General features: G+C 38.8%; 1 protein-coding gene across 2 annotated transcripts in view; it reads right to left on the bottom strand.

The window, feature by feature from the left end:
* The window catches only part of cttnbp2 (cortactin binding protein 2), a 51,067-nt gene extending 43,215 nt beyond the window's left edge, over positions 1–7,852 (bottom strand). Inside the window, exons 1-2 of one of the 2 annotated variants that reach the window (XR_005008044.1) lie at positions 7,478–7,852; positions 3,688–3,795 (exon numbers count right to left, since the gene is read on the bottom strand). Coding sequence is in view for 1 of the 2 variants with exons in the window: in XM_036584622.1 (XP_036440515.1) it covers positions 3,688–3,795; positions 7,478–7,558 (189 nt within the window). In the remaining variant the exon portion in view is untranslated. The remainder of the gene's footprint in view (positions 1–3,687; positions 3,796–7,477) is intronic. The other variant, XM_036584622.1, reaches the window with a different exon arrangement.
* Between the last annotated feature and the right edge of the window lie 9,962 nt (positions 7,853–17,814).

The following is a 17,814-nucleotide window of genomic DNA, read 5'->3' as shown; positions in this document are numbered from 1 at the left end:
GCAGTGAACACATTCATGGCATGCTAAAGAGCTCCATCAGATCAGAGCCACAGCTGCACAGCAACACTGGCGCCTTGTTACTGATGAGCCATCAAAGCCATGGACAGGAAGTGACCAGCCTGTTCCACTGCATGCCAGACCTTTGCCTCTTCATGAATATTGACAGCTTTCTCATTTTTGGGGTGAAATCTGCTTCAAAGGAAAGATAAAAGTCTAGGAAGCCAAAGCATCAAGTAGCAGCAGTGGTAATGCTCATATGTCACTGTTAGGGCTGGGTATTGAAATTCAAAACCTTTGAATGGCACTGAGCAAATGACTTCGATATTACTGAGTATTGAAAAACTCCATGTCATTCAATACCAAATTTCAAGACCTAAGTACTCAATCTTTTCAGTATCTGTGAGTCAGTAAGTATGCTTGTTTCAAAATATTGATTGCTGACTGGCTGTCTAAATTGCTTTCCATATGCATGTTATTAACATGTCCCAATTAGTCTGTAATCCACTGCAATCAGTAAATATACCTACTCCCAGCACCTCACTCATATTTCGGTTTGTAACTTTAATTACAAATTAGTCATTAAGAGTGGTTTGATGTGAAATGCTCCATTCTAGAAACACTTGTTGGAGAGCATGTCTTCACCATCATGCCAGTTAAAGTGAACTTGGTATGCTGCTTGTCACATCTGCCTAAAAAACAATATCATTGTATTTTTCAGTATAATGGCAAACAACTGAAATGAAACATTAAAACAGAAGGTAGGACACCGCTGGAATTGTCCTAAAGTTGGGACAGTGTTTTTGTCTAGTTAGGATGTTTCTGTAATACTGTTTTCTTATCTGGAGTTAAGATAAGATTATGAAGTTAGGAACTGTTATTCTGTAATAACTACCATCCTAAATTCAGTCCTAAGTGAAGTTGTCATGGTGATTAAAAAGATTAGATTTCAGAGTTAGGATGTTTCTGTAACATGGCCCCAGAAGTAGCATTTAATGCCTCTAGAAACTCCCTCACAGAAAGCTGTAACATGAATTGGTTACAGATACACTGCTTGATGACATATTTTTATGATAGTTCTGAGATAATACTTTGGCCTAAAACATATTTTTAAAATGTATTCAGAGGTACAAGAGGTACCTCTGGAGAGGTACAAGAAGGGGGTTCTGAGATAGAAAAGTAACAAAAGAAAACAAAGCAAATTTTTTGGTTTTACCACTATTTGATCATTAACAACATGTAACATTTTTACACATAAAAACTCAACATTTGTAGGTTCACTGGTGGTTTTGCATAGTAAATAAAAGGATTATATTTGCATTGTAGACACTGCAACCCCTGCTTCCTATCACCACCACTGTAAAGAAATCTGAGCTGGTAAGTTTATCTATAATGCACTATTTCACATCAAACCACTCTGAATGGCTATGTTTTAATGACTGAATTATGAAGAAATTTTGTAAAATTGGTGGATTTCTTTGTGAAGAAATGTAGTACAATTGGTGGAATTCTCCTTTAAGGTAATACAATAATACACGCTCCTAGTCACTTTCACACCAATGAAAGGCAAGGTAAGTGACAAAACTATTAAATATTAAACATTTGATTAACAACTTTACATGCAAATATCCATCGACCTGCTTGACTCTGCCAACCTCAGTGTATATGGCTGAACCTGATTAATTTATCTGTCAGAGAGAAGCAATAGTAATCAATATAGCTTAAGTGAGAGAGGGAAAACAATCTCACAATTTACTGAACATCAGCTACTGACCATGCAATCTGTTTCCTTATTATTTCCTACATTTCCTCTGGATTACAGGTAAATATGCTTGGCCTTAAACCAGTGCAGTATCACTTCTGAGTGACCTGGCTGGACATCACCAACTGATTCTGAAAACTAGCACGAAAGGGGTTGCAAGCATGTGACCGGGCACCGATTCGGTTAATCTGCTTATGGCCCTCCATTCTCTCTGATGAAAAACGATACAATGGCTCAGCTCGCTAATTAATCGCACAGGCGAAGACCTCTTAATAATGTATGTGGCGGCCACTTCGATCCACAATGCTTAAATTTCCATGTTCAGGCTTATGCTCTATATGAGAAAGGAAACAATGGGATTTCAGGTATAAATATATAGAGTCATGTTCATTAAAATCTGCCCTGCGATGAACTGGCGACCTGTCCAGGGTGTATCCTGCCTTCTGCCCAATGACAACTGGGATAGGCTCCAGCACCCCACCGCGACCCAGAAGGATAAGCGGTTTAGATGATGTATGTATGTATGTTCATTAAAATCCACCAGTTCGGAGAACCTTATAGATTTATCCATTCTCTCTGCTCTATATCTCATAAGGCCCCTCGCAGCTTCTCAGAATGAACAAATGAGACTTTGTGCTTGTGACTGCTGCATTGAAGGAAAGCAAGATGAGGGATGAAGGAGGAAGAGAGAGATGAAATGAGAGCGAAGAGATATCCACAGGGGGGGTAGCCTGCTGGGGAACACTGGGAGCCAAGGGAACAACCTGAGAAAGAGAGTGCTGATGGAAAGCACTACGGAGAAAAGCAGGAGAGTGGGAATGATAGAACGCCAAGCGCAGAACAAAAACCTATAACTGACAGAGAGGGAGAGAGAGAGAGAGAGAGAGAGAGAGAGAGAGAGAGAGGGAGAGAGAGAGACCCGTATTCCTGTCAATAAGCTGGCCTAGAAATAAGCCCAGCATAGTCACCCAGGATTCCATGACAAGTTTGAGAGGACAAGCTGAACTAGAACACCCAAAAATATGGTGTCACTTTTGACCTTGATGTTGCAATTTTTTTTTACATGCCAATCCAAATAACATGGCTTTTCATCCCACAGCAAGAAACTGACTCGAATGCACCATGTTCCCTTATTACTAGGGATGCACAATAATATCGGAATCATATTGGTATCGACAGATAATTGCTTTAAAAATGTTGTGATTTTTAGATTTCATCGAAAAATTCTAACTGATGTTCCATGTATTGCGCTCCAGGAGAGCAAAACATTTAAGCCATGTGCAGCTACTAGACTAAAATCTCTGCACTTTATTCATTTTAAAGCATTTTTAACCCTCTACAAATAAGATTTATACTTCACCATAATTCTAATCCAAGTAAATGTTGTCCCATTTCAGCAGAGGCCTACAATTCCCATATCTGTGAATCCTTCCCATTCTCTTCAGAAAAACATGGCATGAAGTACCAATGCGCTAACAAGCTGTCTTTTACTTTTTAAGCAAGAAGGGAGAAAGAAGGAACTGCCAAAACCAAGCAGACCTAACCAACCATATTTTGATCTAACATATGCATTACAAATTATAGGGTGTACAGACTGGAAACAGGTCTAATTGATCATTTATTGAGGTTTGCCAATGAGGAATCTGATAAGTTCAACTCACGGGTGAAGACAGACTTTTACAATCATAGTCGTCCATACTATTCAACATATATGCAATCACTGCATAAAAGAAACACCCAGTACATATTTGCTATTATATGTAGGTTAATGTGCGTTGCCTTGTCTACTAGGATTAAATTGGTAATGAAAACCTTCAAGATGCACACTGACTACGACAACCACATGTAAAATACAACAATTGTAGTGTACAAGTCACAAGTACATGGAGACATTAAGTATTGTGAGTGTCAAATTGAAATTCACTCACCCTAAGAGCCTCAATGACCAGGTCTCGGGCCTCCAGCTCTCCCTCCATGATGCTCAGGAGCGTCAGGAGCTCCGGCTTGCTCAGGTTATCCATGTTCAGTTCACATTTCTGAAACACAAAGAGGCACAGACATTTAAAGGCACATGACATCTTCTGTAACTTGCAATGCAATGCAGGTTCTTGAGAGTTGCTAAGAATCTTGAAGTGCTATATAGGCAGGGCAGATGCAGCTAACAATTACAGTGAAAGGATGAAATATATCAAAGTACTCTAAACTCAAAATCTAAAAGGTTTATACAGAAAGACAGAATTTAAAGGTGAAGGGAAAAGCCCCAGTCTACCTAAACCTGTATAGTGCTCATCTCAACCACAAGCCAATGCTTCCAAAACACGCCCTCTCCAACTAGCATCTCTCTTTCATGGCATTTCTCCAGTGCTTTTTTCCCCTCAGCATAAAAACCTACTCATTTACTCTGCATTTGCAAAAAGACTATGCTTAGCAAGCTCACAGCTCTGTAGTTCAAAAACATTTTCACCACTGCAGAATGAAAAATTGCTTTCCAAAAGGTCCTATGATACATAAAATATACACAAACCTTTTGGCTACTTCAGTCTAAGACACTCTACATTACTAGTGCAATGTGTTCTTCAGATAAAGTGCTGACTGTCTAAGGCTAAATTCACTGAATTACTATGAAATTGCCTTTGCTGTCCATTTTCAAATTATATCATGATCCATATTTGTAATGTCAGCACGCTGTTGAAACAATATTATACTTCAGCTAAATCACTGGTAATGACTGGGTAATAAGTCCTTTGCTACAGGATTTACAGCTGAAACCACTACTGGTGATAAAAATATCTTTTCCAAGAGGCAGTTTGAATAATATTTAGACATATACCCTTAAACAGCATTCAAAGATTCCACACCTTTATGTTTTTTTGTCTTTAGTTTTCAAATATGGCAATTGTGAGCCCATATTCCCAAACTGCAAACACAGTAGCCTGTGTGAAATGGTACACATAATGTGACCCAGATCAATTAACCCCTTGAAAAATGAAGCTTTCTCTTAAGAGCAGAGGAGAGGGGGAAATCTTCCTTTAAAATATTAATTCTGCTTGACAGAAATAGTCGTAAAACACTCTAATTTCAGGCTCTTACAGCTGTTTTTTTTTGCCTCATAAGGATAATCAATAAGCTCTACTCCTGTAAGGGGCGATTGGTAGTAGTGCATTCTGGGAATAATTTTCTATGTTCCAGGAAAACGCCTGAGTCTGTCTCTCTGAACAGGACTTACTGGCACATGCATCCAAGGGGGGGAGGGGAAAGAATGATGGGCATAATCAGATTATGTTTGACTTGAGGTTAGTTACTTGAACGCCATAAGGTGTATGGTCAGGACGCAAGCTCCATCACTACCAAATAAAGGGCATGACTCCTGCATCAGTTGTTCTCCATCTTGTACTGTACACCTCCACAGCTGCTGTTCCGCCTACAGCTGAACTCCAGTGGGCTATCTTTTAGAAAGCTGGCTCCAGCTTTGTTTCCTGATAAGGCTGATGTTCTGATATCAGGCTGAACTCCTTGCGACCTGATTTCCTTAAACCTGGCTGCCTGAACAAGAAAGTGAATAAAGCCAGTTGATATTATCTCAGAAAACAGAAAACTGTGCTGTTCAGATGAGGCTGCAGTGAACTGCCAGCCAGCTACTTCATTTACTTGACGCTCCTGGTTATCAGCACTGTTGCTGTACACAGGGGCAGCAAGAACAAAAGTGAAATGGATGACTGCAAGCAAATATGTTAGACTTATACAATGACCCTTCGTCTTTTGGAAACGTGGCCATGTTTTAAAAAGACTAAATATCCAGGATATGTCTACTCCAAAAATCAAGCGCTTAGCAGGCACTGTTCTCATTTTGGTCTGAGACAGCAGTCAGGTCATGTTAAAAATCAATAAAAAAAAACATATTTGATTCACTTATTCAGAGCAGTTTCCACGCTGTTGTCTACAAGCTGTAGACACATATAGAGCTCTAGCACTACAGCAGACTTGCTCTTGTGCATTGCCCTGCCCCAAACCAAACATAAATCATCCAGGACCTGCAAACAGTTCGCAGATGCAGCCTTATTAAACAAATACTCACTGAGAAGCCACAAAAAGAAAGCAGCTACACCCAAGCAAGGCCGTGCTGACAGGAGCTAAACCACCACCTTCTGTAAAAAGTCTTTCTCATGCCAGATGGGATAACCTTCTCGAGTGTTCTTGTCGAAAGCAACTCCTGCTGAGAACCAACAAAAGAAGGCCTTGCTTGGGCACACAAAGTAAACAAGCTTCAAATAAATATTCGCAGTAGTCCCACCATACCCCTGCGAGCCCTTGAGAGGTGTCCGGATAGACCTACGAGACGGAGATTTATGGCTGACACAGAGCAGCCAACGGATAGCAGTACGGCTGAAGCACCTGTTCGTCTGAATGCTAAATGTAAATGAGCCTTGGGCTGTTAAAACAGCTCAGATTGGCTGGATGACATGGTACTATGTCAGCTGAGTCACTGAAATTCAGACCGATTTAGAAACATCTCTGGTGAACATACCTCCCCCACCCCCCTCTCTTCTCTTCTCTGCTTCCTCACTCACTACATCTTTCTTTCTCAATTTCTCCTCTCTATACATTTAAAATACCACTTAGTCTGATTCACTAAAACTGGACATGTATTGCAAGTTGCAGTGTTGTCACTGTCCATGGTATCTGAAATGATGTGACTCAGCTCAGACTTGATACACAGTCATTTAAGTGACCAAAGAATGTAGTGGCAAGAGAATCAAAGCTACAGGCTGGCCTTGATGGTGAGATATTGCAGGCAGAAAGCAAAATTCACCGATGTTTAGGCTCCACAGGCCCTCTGCTGTGGGTAAGATTCATTTTCATAAGTAAGCAGTCTCTAACATGAACAGCATCCACAGCAAGATTCCTATAAGAATAAAGGAAACAAAGGCAACACAGACTCTAATCAAGAACTGTATTAATCTCAAGTCAGGATTAGCTCAATAACCCACACACTAGAAATACTGATCCCTATATATCTATAAAAATGGGTCATCATTTGGACAGACACAAGCGGGTTACTGACCTCGACATAATTTCACTGTTGCTACGTTGACAAACATATTTTCATGTTAATTTATCCTTTTCATCCTCAACAAGCAACAGTTCATTGTGGCATTATTTATTGTATGCATGCAGCCTACAAAGAAAACATTTATCCTCCAACAGCAGTATCATTACAAATCGTGACCGAAACCGATTTTGAGACGTTGCCATGAATTAAGTCACCAAATAATGATCGATCTTCTGACAAATGTACAAATGTACCTGAGGGGTGAGAAGATGGAAACCCCCTTCAAGCCTCATCATGACAATATAAAAAAATCACTGCGCAGCTGCACATTCGGGCTACAGCGGAGCTTCGCGAGAGCCTCTCTGAATGAAAAACACCACAGCGTCTAATCAATAAGAACCAAGAAAAGCTGGACACTACAAAATGGTTTAAATGTTGAAATATTAAAAAAAAAAATGCGAGTGATTTTAGTGTGAAGAAAAGCAAGAGCTCTATAAGGACCGCCAGAGCACTGTAGGTTAACACACGGACTGGACGCTGGATTTGGTCGGAGTCTAGCTTCACGAAAAACGACCCATTTTCCTTCGTTCTTTCGTTTTCCTTTCCTGTAATGACACGGCTTGTGGTAAGGTGGATAAATGAGACACTGTGAGTGGGTCTTCTCTTACCGCCTCGACACTTCCATGGACAGCGGTTACCAGTGTTTGTACCGGAGGCGGCTGCTCCCCTTTCCCTCCTTCCGACGCCATCTTCTCGCTGTAGCGGACTGCTGGAGTGAGGGCACCGCACACCGCGCCGAATAACAACGCATCCGGCACCGTTTAAAGCGTGGGGCTGCCTGCGAATCGCCTACAAATAGAAGAAGCCTCGACAGTAATTACTTGAGCGAAACGGGTAACGTGGTGTGGACACTGGGGGCGGGGGGCTGGGGGGGGGAGGACAGAGAGAGAGAGAGAGATTTCAGGAGCAGGTTGGGTTTTCGGTGTAGGCGTGAACCGAGTGTGTTCCAGCTGCGCCTGAGCTGAGCTCGACCTGAGAGAGAGAGAGCGACCTGCCCTCACAGAGTGACGTCAGCGAGCGGCGAGCCGAGCTGGTCCAGCACAACTGTTTTAACCTCTTATTCGCCGACAGTTTAACAGTGGCACAAAACATCACAATCGTGATTGGGTTTTAGTCACAGGACTCTAGTTTAGCGTATAGCGGATAGGTTTAGTAGCTATATATTTAACGCCTGAAGCGGTTAACTTAAAATGCTAACACTTCACCTGCTTCCCAAGAAAAGACTGAATAGTGTTCAGTGAGTACACCACTTCCACAGAACATCTGTACTACATCTGAAACAGGTTCACCCATTCTCACTCCCAAACTACGTCTAATCTAGAGAAATGTGTTTATTTGACTAAGTAGGCTAGTTAGTGAAATGACCACAGACACGATGGTTTAGGACACTACATTTTCTCTAGGTCTGTAACCTAGCAACCAACATCAAGTCGTTCTGTCTTCACGTGCTCGTCGGTTGGCCCGGTTTTCCACTCGGCAAGTCGCCATTACAAAGGCTGTGTCCCAAACCGCACACTACTATATACATACTACAGTAGTGAGTGCACTTTTAGTGGTGTACACGTGCACCTGCTATACAGCGCTGTAGTATGCGGTTTTCAGCGCAGCCAAAGTCTTTGTAGTCAGAAACATTATTAGTTATTCGTTGCCTGATGATACCTTTTTAATATTTTCTCAAAATGTACAAAATACATCAGCAGTTGCAGATTGAAGTGAGTGTCTGGCCTAATTAGGGACCACAGGATTACCAAGCAAAACACACAGGGCCTTTTCTGAACATTTTTGGGCCATCCTACATCCTCTACCCACCCCTGTCATATCATTTTGTATGCAAAGATAGAAAAGAATTAACACTTAATTAATCTGAAAAGCAAAAATGTTCAGGAACATTTGAAGGAAGTGTATATAATACGTAAACATGTGTGAATATATAGTATAAAAACTGCATAAATAAAATAAAATACAGAAATACCAATAAAATCAATTTCAATGTGTTTTCAAGTGACATTAATCATCACATATTCAAGGCCTGTCTGGTGGCTCAGGGGCTCTAAGAAATTCCTTATACCACCGTTAAGTATTATGTATAAATTGACAACAAATGTAATGTCACCTCGTCTTGAGTAACTTGCTAATACAGAGTTACTTCATTGAAACTAAAAAACTGAATAAAGCCATTCTGTGCCATATTCAGACCACTTGACTGATGACAACGTCAAGAGATCTTCACACTGCATCGTGGTATATACTGAAAATTTTCTTCTTTTTTGTCTGTTTCCTTTTCTCAGTAACAGCTTCCTGACAGCTACACATCCTTTCAGACTCATAAAATTGAGTTGTCCTCTCACAGTGGAAGGATGGACAGAAAGACCTGTGTTGTATGCAAAAGAGGAGCTTGATTTTTTCAAAGATGAAAACTTTAAGTTCTGTTTATCTGATGATGACAGTTTTGGTGGTCTATCAAATTTTCTCTGCATCTTTTAATCATTTGAAGTCCAGTTATGGAAACTCCTGTTTTTTTCTCCTATTTTCATTTGACTTTCCCCTTGCTTATGCAAGTGGAATCTCATGTAGCTAATCTCCCCAGAAATATCTGCTGAAATATGAATAACTTGTACTTAATAACAGTTTTGACTGGAAATTAATAAATGAACGATGGTCTTTGACTTTTGCACAGTACTGTATAGTACAGGACGGTATACGAGGAGTCAGTGTTTTGAACACAACCTAGAAAATGCCTGACATGCTACATGGTGCACTGTTTCTTTCATAATGAGTGATAGTGAATATAACTCTGATAGCACCCAAACTGGAAGTGCTTGCCTCATTCCCAGAGTTCTGTGATTTCTTTATGATCATTGGAGGTCATTTTTTATATTATCAGTGAAGAACACAGTCATGGCAATTCAAGAGTCATGTTCATTACCTTAATGCTAGACTATTATGATTAACCTTGTGGAGATCTGTATAAGGTCTTAGTGGGTCCATTCTGCCAAAAGTGTCAGAGTGCACTGTCTGCCCTGTGCTATATGGTCAGGAATGTATTACATCACTTTAAAAAATTACTTAAAGCAGCATTAGTGTGAATAAATGCCGCATCAAAAGAATCAAGCTGTCCATGTTACTAAATAAGCCTGTGCCATTTTGATGCAATCAAATGCTCTCCCTAGTGAACTAAAGATAAGATAATCATACCCAGTGGTTGGCACCACAAATGGATTGTAAGTGCCTTGCTCTAACACTGCACTTTGAACCTTTTGAGCCACATTACAACAATTAACACAGGTCAACAAAATAAGACCTGTTGAGTGGAGCGTAAGCCTGTGTGTAATTTTCTCACAATCGCTGAAAAGTAAACAATCATTTTACACTATTGTACAATTTTTTTCCCAATATCAGAATGCTTACCTAATATAATAAGCAAAAATGGGATGGAAATAGCACTACAGAATAATATTACAAGAACATTTCACCTTTGTCATGACAAGGTCATCTGTATTTTTTCTCAAGGAATATCCTCCACTCTGAAAGGCTGCTTTGTGAATTTCCTCTTGTGAATCTCTCTTTCTTCTCTTTTAACACATTGAACGACACTTGAATCTACAGTTTTATAGGCTACTGTGTGAATAACAAGAGGTACACAAGGTTTTACTGTGGAATACATAGATAATGACTTTACTATAAAACACTGTGATGCACAATTTTTGGGTCACTAACTGTTTACAGTAATTCCAAAGCAAAAAAATCAGGATTAGTAAGCAAAATACACAGGGCCCTTTCTGAACATTTGTGGGCCCTAAGCAGCATCCTACATCTTCCACCCATACCCAAAACACAAAAAGGCTTATTAAATGTTTAGGAAAACATTGGGGTCCAAAAGTCTGAGACCACTTTGAAAATCTAGGATTGTTTTCATTTAAACCTGCAAATGAACAAGAGAAAGTTTTAGAATTTTTAAAAATTTAAAAATAAGAAAAGTAAAAGTGAAGATTCTGCACTATTTCTAGGTCACTTTTCAAATTTAAGCAAATATCCGTCACTGACCATATTATGGCCTTTGCACAAAATGGTAAATTTTTTTAAATCTAATTCTTTCCACTGAATCTTGTGTTCAGACGACTCTCAGGTGGATCTGATCTATTCATCAGAGGGTTTTTTTCACTTTTAAGTTCAGTCACTGTTAGTGATCAGTCTGTGCCTGCCCGAGTACACATTGTCATTAAAGCAAAAGGAGGACAGGCTGTATAAAATTCTAAAATTCATGTTAAAAGTCTATTGTTCACCCAGATTGTTACACTGATACTATAATTTGTAATGAAAAACTTTGCATTACATTAAAGAAGAATATAAAACATTTTCACTAGTGGTTTCAGACCTCTGGTCCATACTATATATGTGAATATAATGTATTAATAAAATGCATAAATGCAATTACAATGTGTTTTAATTGACACTAATTATCCCATATTCAAGGGGCCCCCTGGCGGCTCAGTGTCCCTAAGCATGGCCAGTTCTACCAAGTGGGCAACCTGGGCAAATGCAAAAGTTTCTTCCAGTAAATAACAAAAAGTCTCTAGCCAATACAGCTCAGGTTATTCCAGGTTAGATTTTTATAAAGGATCAACAGGACAAGCCTTCAGGAGAGACTCGCAAAGAACAAGTTATGCTTTGATTGAGATCAAAACCGTTATAGTGTTTATACTGGACAGTTTGGTAATTTGAGTATCTTATTTTGTTGGGATGAAAACATGTTTTAAGAGGACTAGAGTACTTATTGAGCGTTGAATTTTTTGAACACTCGTTATTTCTTGGTACTCTGTGTTCTTGGCTCAATATTTTAGTGATGTGTTGGGTCTCATGCCTTGGCTTATATCATGTGGTGCACCATAACTGTACTGCCAGGGGCACCAGATTATCTCAATCTGGCCCTGGCCCCAAGAAATTGCTTATACCACCTTTATCAAGAACTTGCCCTGGAAGCATTTTTGTTTATTGTGGTTGTTATGCATCCTGATATTGTGAGGTAAATGTATGCTAGTGTAATGATTTTTCCCTTTTCATCAATTGTGAGAAAAGACGACATGATAACAGTAAATAGAAAATATTTTTGAACTCTGCTTAGAAAAATTACACACTGGCTTACAGTCAGTTCAGTACAGCCTGTGATCATCTTCAGCACACACACATGCAAATCAATGACATTTAAAAAAGAAATTACAACTTCAGTTCAGCAAGTGTGGGCTCATTTCACCACAAATAGTAATTAAAAAATCAAGATGAACCAATGAAACCATCATCATAAAACAGGACAGAATTTGGGAGGCTAAAATTGGTCTGAAGCTGAAAGACAGTGATTAGCTTCAGTGATGGATGAGGCCTGATTTGGATGCTGCCAAACCACCACATGTGTCTTTCCTCTCTCTCTGAGGGGGTTTGGCACAGACAGAGTGCATCATTGTTGGAGCACAGAGACTCTCAGTGACTCCCTGTCGGCATCTGCCGGGTATCAACAGTGACCATCACAAGTGCCTGTGTACTTCCCACATCCCTCCATCCTTAGTCCAAGAGAAAATGACTCTGGGATGAAATGACTTCAGGATAGTCACTCTTCTCATTTTGGCAGCTACATGGCAAAAAGGAGAAATAAGGAGGCTAAAAGAGGACTAATTGTGCAAGTTTAGTGCAGCTTGAAGCACCATCATGTTTAATGGTGTGAGCCACTTCAGTGACATCTTCTCTAACACAGCAATGGTGAATTTAGAGTAAATGTAATATACTGATCTAAAAAACAGCATCTCCACTACCATTTTCCACATTGGAAGCTTTTGCCAAAACATTTTGAAGATTACATCTTAGATATTGTGTGGCAATAAACAATCTTGAATTAGAAAGGGACTAGTATTAGAAACTACAGTGGCAGTTTTAACTACACTGATCATTCAAAAAGATTTAAATTAGATTTAAACACACCTGCTCATTTGCAAGTCTGATATAAGGCTTTACAAGCACTCTTTACAAAGGCTCACAGGCCACAGCCAACACACCAATGCCTTTATAAATGTTACAGGTAAACAGTATCAGAAGTACCGAACAAACAGTGATAATGTGTTAAGACCTGTGTGTCTGAACTCAAATGTTAGTAACTGGGCTCTTAACCACTTACCCATTTAAAGTGAACAAAGATTTGGATGGTTCAGCAAAGGCTAAAATCAAAGACTTACCTTAAGTAAAGCTTCCTATTGATTGTGTAGCCGAGAGAGGACAACCAAACCACACGCACAAATCCTAAGGTGCTGATTTTTAAATGTATGCTTGACTTTAAAGACAAATGAAAAAACCTTCAGTCTGTCAGATTCTCAGGTATCACCCAGGAGCCATATCTGGGGTTTTGCACTTAAAAAATATTTCCATGGAAAACACGGATGAGCTGCTTGGATTGACAGCTTGCCGCAACGGTTGCTAAGCAGTGTTTGGAAGGCTAAGAAAATAAGACAGGACTTGAGGTTGGTCTGTTAAAGAAAGGGCTGGTTAAACCTGCAGCATCACAAATGATAAATTCAAAATTCTGTACATAATTTTAGTGCTTGCATTACTTGTTGTTGAAACTTTGTCTCTTGATAAGGGCATCAAACATGCCATGGCAAAAAATAAACAAATAAATAAATAAAAATAGTAATATTATCAAGGGGCAAAGGGACAGATGCACTCGCAGCCACCATACACGTCTTCCTGGGGAACCCCTGCCCTGCATAGTTTTGGTATTCCCTGCCTTAACACAGCAACTCCAGTTCAGTAACTAATCATAAAGCCCTGCATGAGTTTGATCAGGTGAGTTGGGGCAGTGGATCTACAGGAGCAGGATTATGGAACGCTGATCTAGATTACGTCAAAAGGGTATTCTAGACACATTCAACTGTATTTTAGAGGTCTGAAACTATACATATCTCTACTGCATTATAACTAGTCATAACTAAATTAACAATATCTTGAATTCGTATTTCTACTAGTCAAAATTCAATAATGTGGACCTCGATTTTTTACTAGTCAAAATTAAAGTGTAGATATCTGTAATTATAATTTCTACTAGTACAAATGTGATTGTAGATATCTGTAATTGTATTTTTTACTATTAAAATGTAATTATAGATAAGACAGAATGAAATTACTAGAATCAATGATAACATATGACTAGTCAAAATGACATCATGGAAATGTCATCCTATTTTGACAAGTCATTTTCATCCCCATGTTTATAGATATGTGTACCTGATATTATGATTAGTAAAAATTGCATAGCAGATATTTGGAATCATAGTTTTCACTTGTAAAAAACAGTCTTGCATCGCTGACGTCATTTTAGGCTAAAATGGTTTGCCATGTATATGTCTCTGTGTATCAGAGGCAGAGGGAGCGGCGGAAGGAAAAGTAGTTCCTGTCCTACACATTGATTTGCTCCAAGCAATTTTTTAAATCTTTCAGTATTTAGTTTAATAAAAAGATCGATATTAAATTTAAAGCTGAAAGAAAACACCTATTATCAGTATCAAAAATATATCAATCAAAAATCAAAAAGTTCGTCAGAACAGGATATTTCAATATCGATCCGCACATCCCTGTTCACAAATGGTAGGTGCTGAAAACAGTATCCGTTTTCATTTGTGGCAGAAATATGTAGTTTGCATTCATACAAATAATATAAAATGTAGAAAAGTATTTCAAATATTCAAAAATAAATAAATAAATAAATAAATAAATAAATAAAAACAAAACGTCGTGCCCCGTATCTTCCGCCAGTCTCTACTCTTAAACATCAAACGTTGCTCTTTTCAGCTCCAGCCAGAAGGGGGCGCGCGCGTGTGCAATTACATCCTATAGTCCTGACACTTGGAGGTGCTGTTCAGGTTTAGAGATACATGTTTACTGGATTTGTTTTCGAAAGATTGTATTTGAGAACAGTATTATGTTACCTAACAGTGAAACATTTCAGGTTTGAAGAATTATGTAACACCAAAAATGGTGGCACACATTACTCTTCTGCGTTGTGCCCAAACTGCATTTAAGATTCGGTTTGTTCAGAGAAAACATTCCAGACTGTATTCCAGTATGGAACGGAGCCCAGTTTCAGCTGAGGAGAATTTCTAAGAAAATTTTGCAGGCAAGAAACCTTTGTTTAAGTAAACTGAGCTTGAGGTGTGTACCTTATTTAGGTAGGTGGGCTATAATAACACCATAGCTTAATGCTGTAATAGAAGGTTAGGCAGCATTCGTTTGTGTTCAAGAGTCAGAATCCCACGACAATTTTAGTCCCAAAGATACATTTTAATGTGTAGTCTTTAACTTCACCATCTTGATAATTACAATATAGAGACAGTTTATACTGTGTTAGCAGTGCGCACTTGGTACTGAGAGGAAACTCCACTGAAAATCACATGCTCTGCTCTATTTATTTCCTATGACTCCTACAGTATCCAGGATCATGTTCAGGCTCAGGCACAACGTCCTCTGGCGCGATTTCAGCGTTGAAATGTCAGGGTGGCCATTTAACCAAGACTTTCATAGATTTGTTTTTAAATGAGATTTTTTATTTGTTGCTGTTTGTTTCTCTTTGTTTCTCATGCCTTTTAGGTGTCTTTGCCGGATAAGGGAGTCTTGTTTATTAAATTTTGATCCCTACAAAATCCTTTCGCTTCTTCTTTTTCTTCTTCTTATATCAGTGGCCACTAGGGGGTGCTGTTCCATCAAATATGGTTTTCCTTTTGAACTTAAAGTTTCTGTTATAAGCCTCCATTTTTTGTCTGAAGGTGCAGCTTGTCCTGAAAACTAAATGGAAGCACATCATCACACCTCACTCCACATAGCTGAGGGTTTCAGACTGTTCGTTCTCCTTCAGTCTTCTCAGGAGTGTGTATGTGTGAGAGAAAGAGGTGTGTGTCTGTGGTGGTGGTGGGCATGGTGGTTGTGGGGTAGCTGTTTTGCTGAAGCTGAGCAGCAGAGAGTTTCATGAGTTCCTTCACTTAAACTTCAGAATTAAGGCCAAAGTACCAGCAGCTATAATAATTACACAATACACACACACACATACACACACACACACACACACACACACACACAGGTGTAAATCCAGAAAGTAACTGCCATGTACTTCAGTAATAAATGTAGCAGTTAGAGAAAAATGGTATAGTACACAAGTTTCCTTATGAAGGCTTATAAGGCTTTTTATATTCATCTTGTGCATTTTTCAGAAACTACAGCACTTGATTCGATGGTTCTGTAAGGGCTTACTGTATGATAATAGCAGTGTTTTGAGGCTGCACTTTCTCTCTGAGCTGTGTTTAGGTGCTATTTCAAGGGCGACAGTGGAGAGCTATTATTATGATGAGCTCTCAGTGGAACTTTCTTCATTGGGGTTATTGTCATTCCAGGTTACATAATCAAGGCCATGTGAAATCTGGATCAGGAAAGGTGTGCGTGTATATATATATATATATATATATATATATATATATATATATATATATATATATCATCACTGTTGTAACAAGATCTCATGTGTCTGAAATAGTAATCTTACAGGTGAAGGGAAAAAACATTCCCCAGTTTAATGTACATTAATTTTAAGATTTAATTCCATATTATTCTGGATTTTCTGTTGGTCCACTTATCGTGCAATGTTCACCCAGTGTAAAGGGTGTAAAGAAAATAAATGAATAAGCACTAACAAAAAAGAAGTACTAGATTTTGGTAGAACATTGATTATATATTAAGTTATGCATGAAGTTGTATGTTAATGATGGAACAACAAAGTCTTTGACATTCTGGTTACAAATGTGCCTGGTCATTTTCCCCTACACTGGTAATTTGTAATTTGTTTACTGGTTTTGCGACATCGAAAGAATGTGCAGACGCAGAGTCTGGCCAAGCTCTGTGTTTTCTTTTGTTGGAGAACAGCTATAAACCTGGCATTGAAATATCCCATCAAGCGAGCTTCCCCGGTCAACACCAGCTTTAAACGCATGTCCCTACCAAAACCCTGCAACAAAGAAACAACCTCGCAGCACTTTCACATCCAGATGGAGGCTCTCCATAAAGCTCATGTGATGGGCAAATATGTATCAGACAAATCTCTGTGTTAAAAATCTTAGATAAATAAAAAAAATAAATAAATAAAAGTCTTCAGCAGATATCTCCCCTGCCTGCAGGCTAGGATTTGCTTTTGATTGACAGGCAGGCAGTGAATACTAACCTTCTTACAAAACAATGATGTCACCCACAGATTCTTGCACAATGAGGTACTCAAACTTGCAGACACAAGAGTATACTACAGTGTACTTTTGTGCTGGTATGCAGTATCAATATGTGAAGCCTTATATTTTTAAAAGAATAAGCCCAGCAGGAATTTTTACAGTTTTACACAGTTTTCCCTGTACTACAAGTGTTGTTAATCAGTCCATATACTGGAAAGTTTCCTTTTTTTAGTCTTGAACTGTACCAAAAGGCTAATATAATAACTACATGCCATCACACCAAATAAATTCTTCAAGACACCTGCTGTTTTTAGCTGTGCAACATATTTTTCTCCATTTTTATAGAGAACAATAATGTTACACAGTGTCAGACACTACAAAAACGCATCTATTACAGATTACTTTAAGGGGAATTCCACCAATTTAGCAGATTTTTGTTCACAGTGATGGTGATAGGAACCTGGCATCTGAATAGTTTAATGCAAGCTACATCACAGAAAGCTATTATATGAAATGCTAAGAATACATTGCCTGATACCCGAGCCATTAAGTGAAAGATTTTCACATAAGATTGTAGACTAAACATATTTTATATAATACTTAAGAAAAATGTATTGTTTTCAGATTTCCCATTATTTTACCATCATCAATACTACCTTGTAAAAACTCAGAATACATGTGTAGGTTCACTGGCAGTTTTG

This window comes from Colossoma macropomum, unplaced genomic scaffold, assembly GCF_904425465.1.
Source record: "Colossoma macropomum unplaced genomic scaffold, Colossoma_macropomum, whole genome shotgun sequence".
Lineage (NCBI taxonomy): Eukaryota > Metazoa > Chordata > Actinopteri > Characiformes > Serrasalmidae > Colossoma > Colossoma macropomum.
This window is presented reverse-complemented; position numbering and strand designations above follow the sequence as displayed.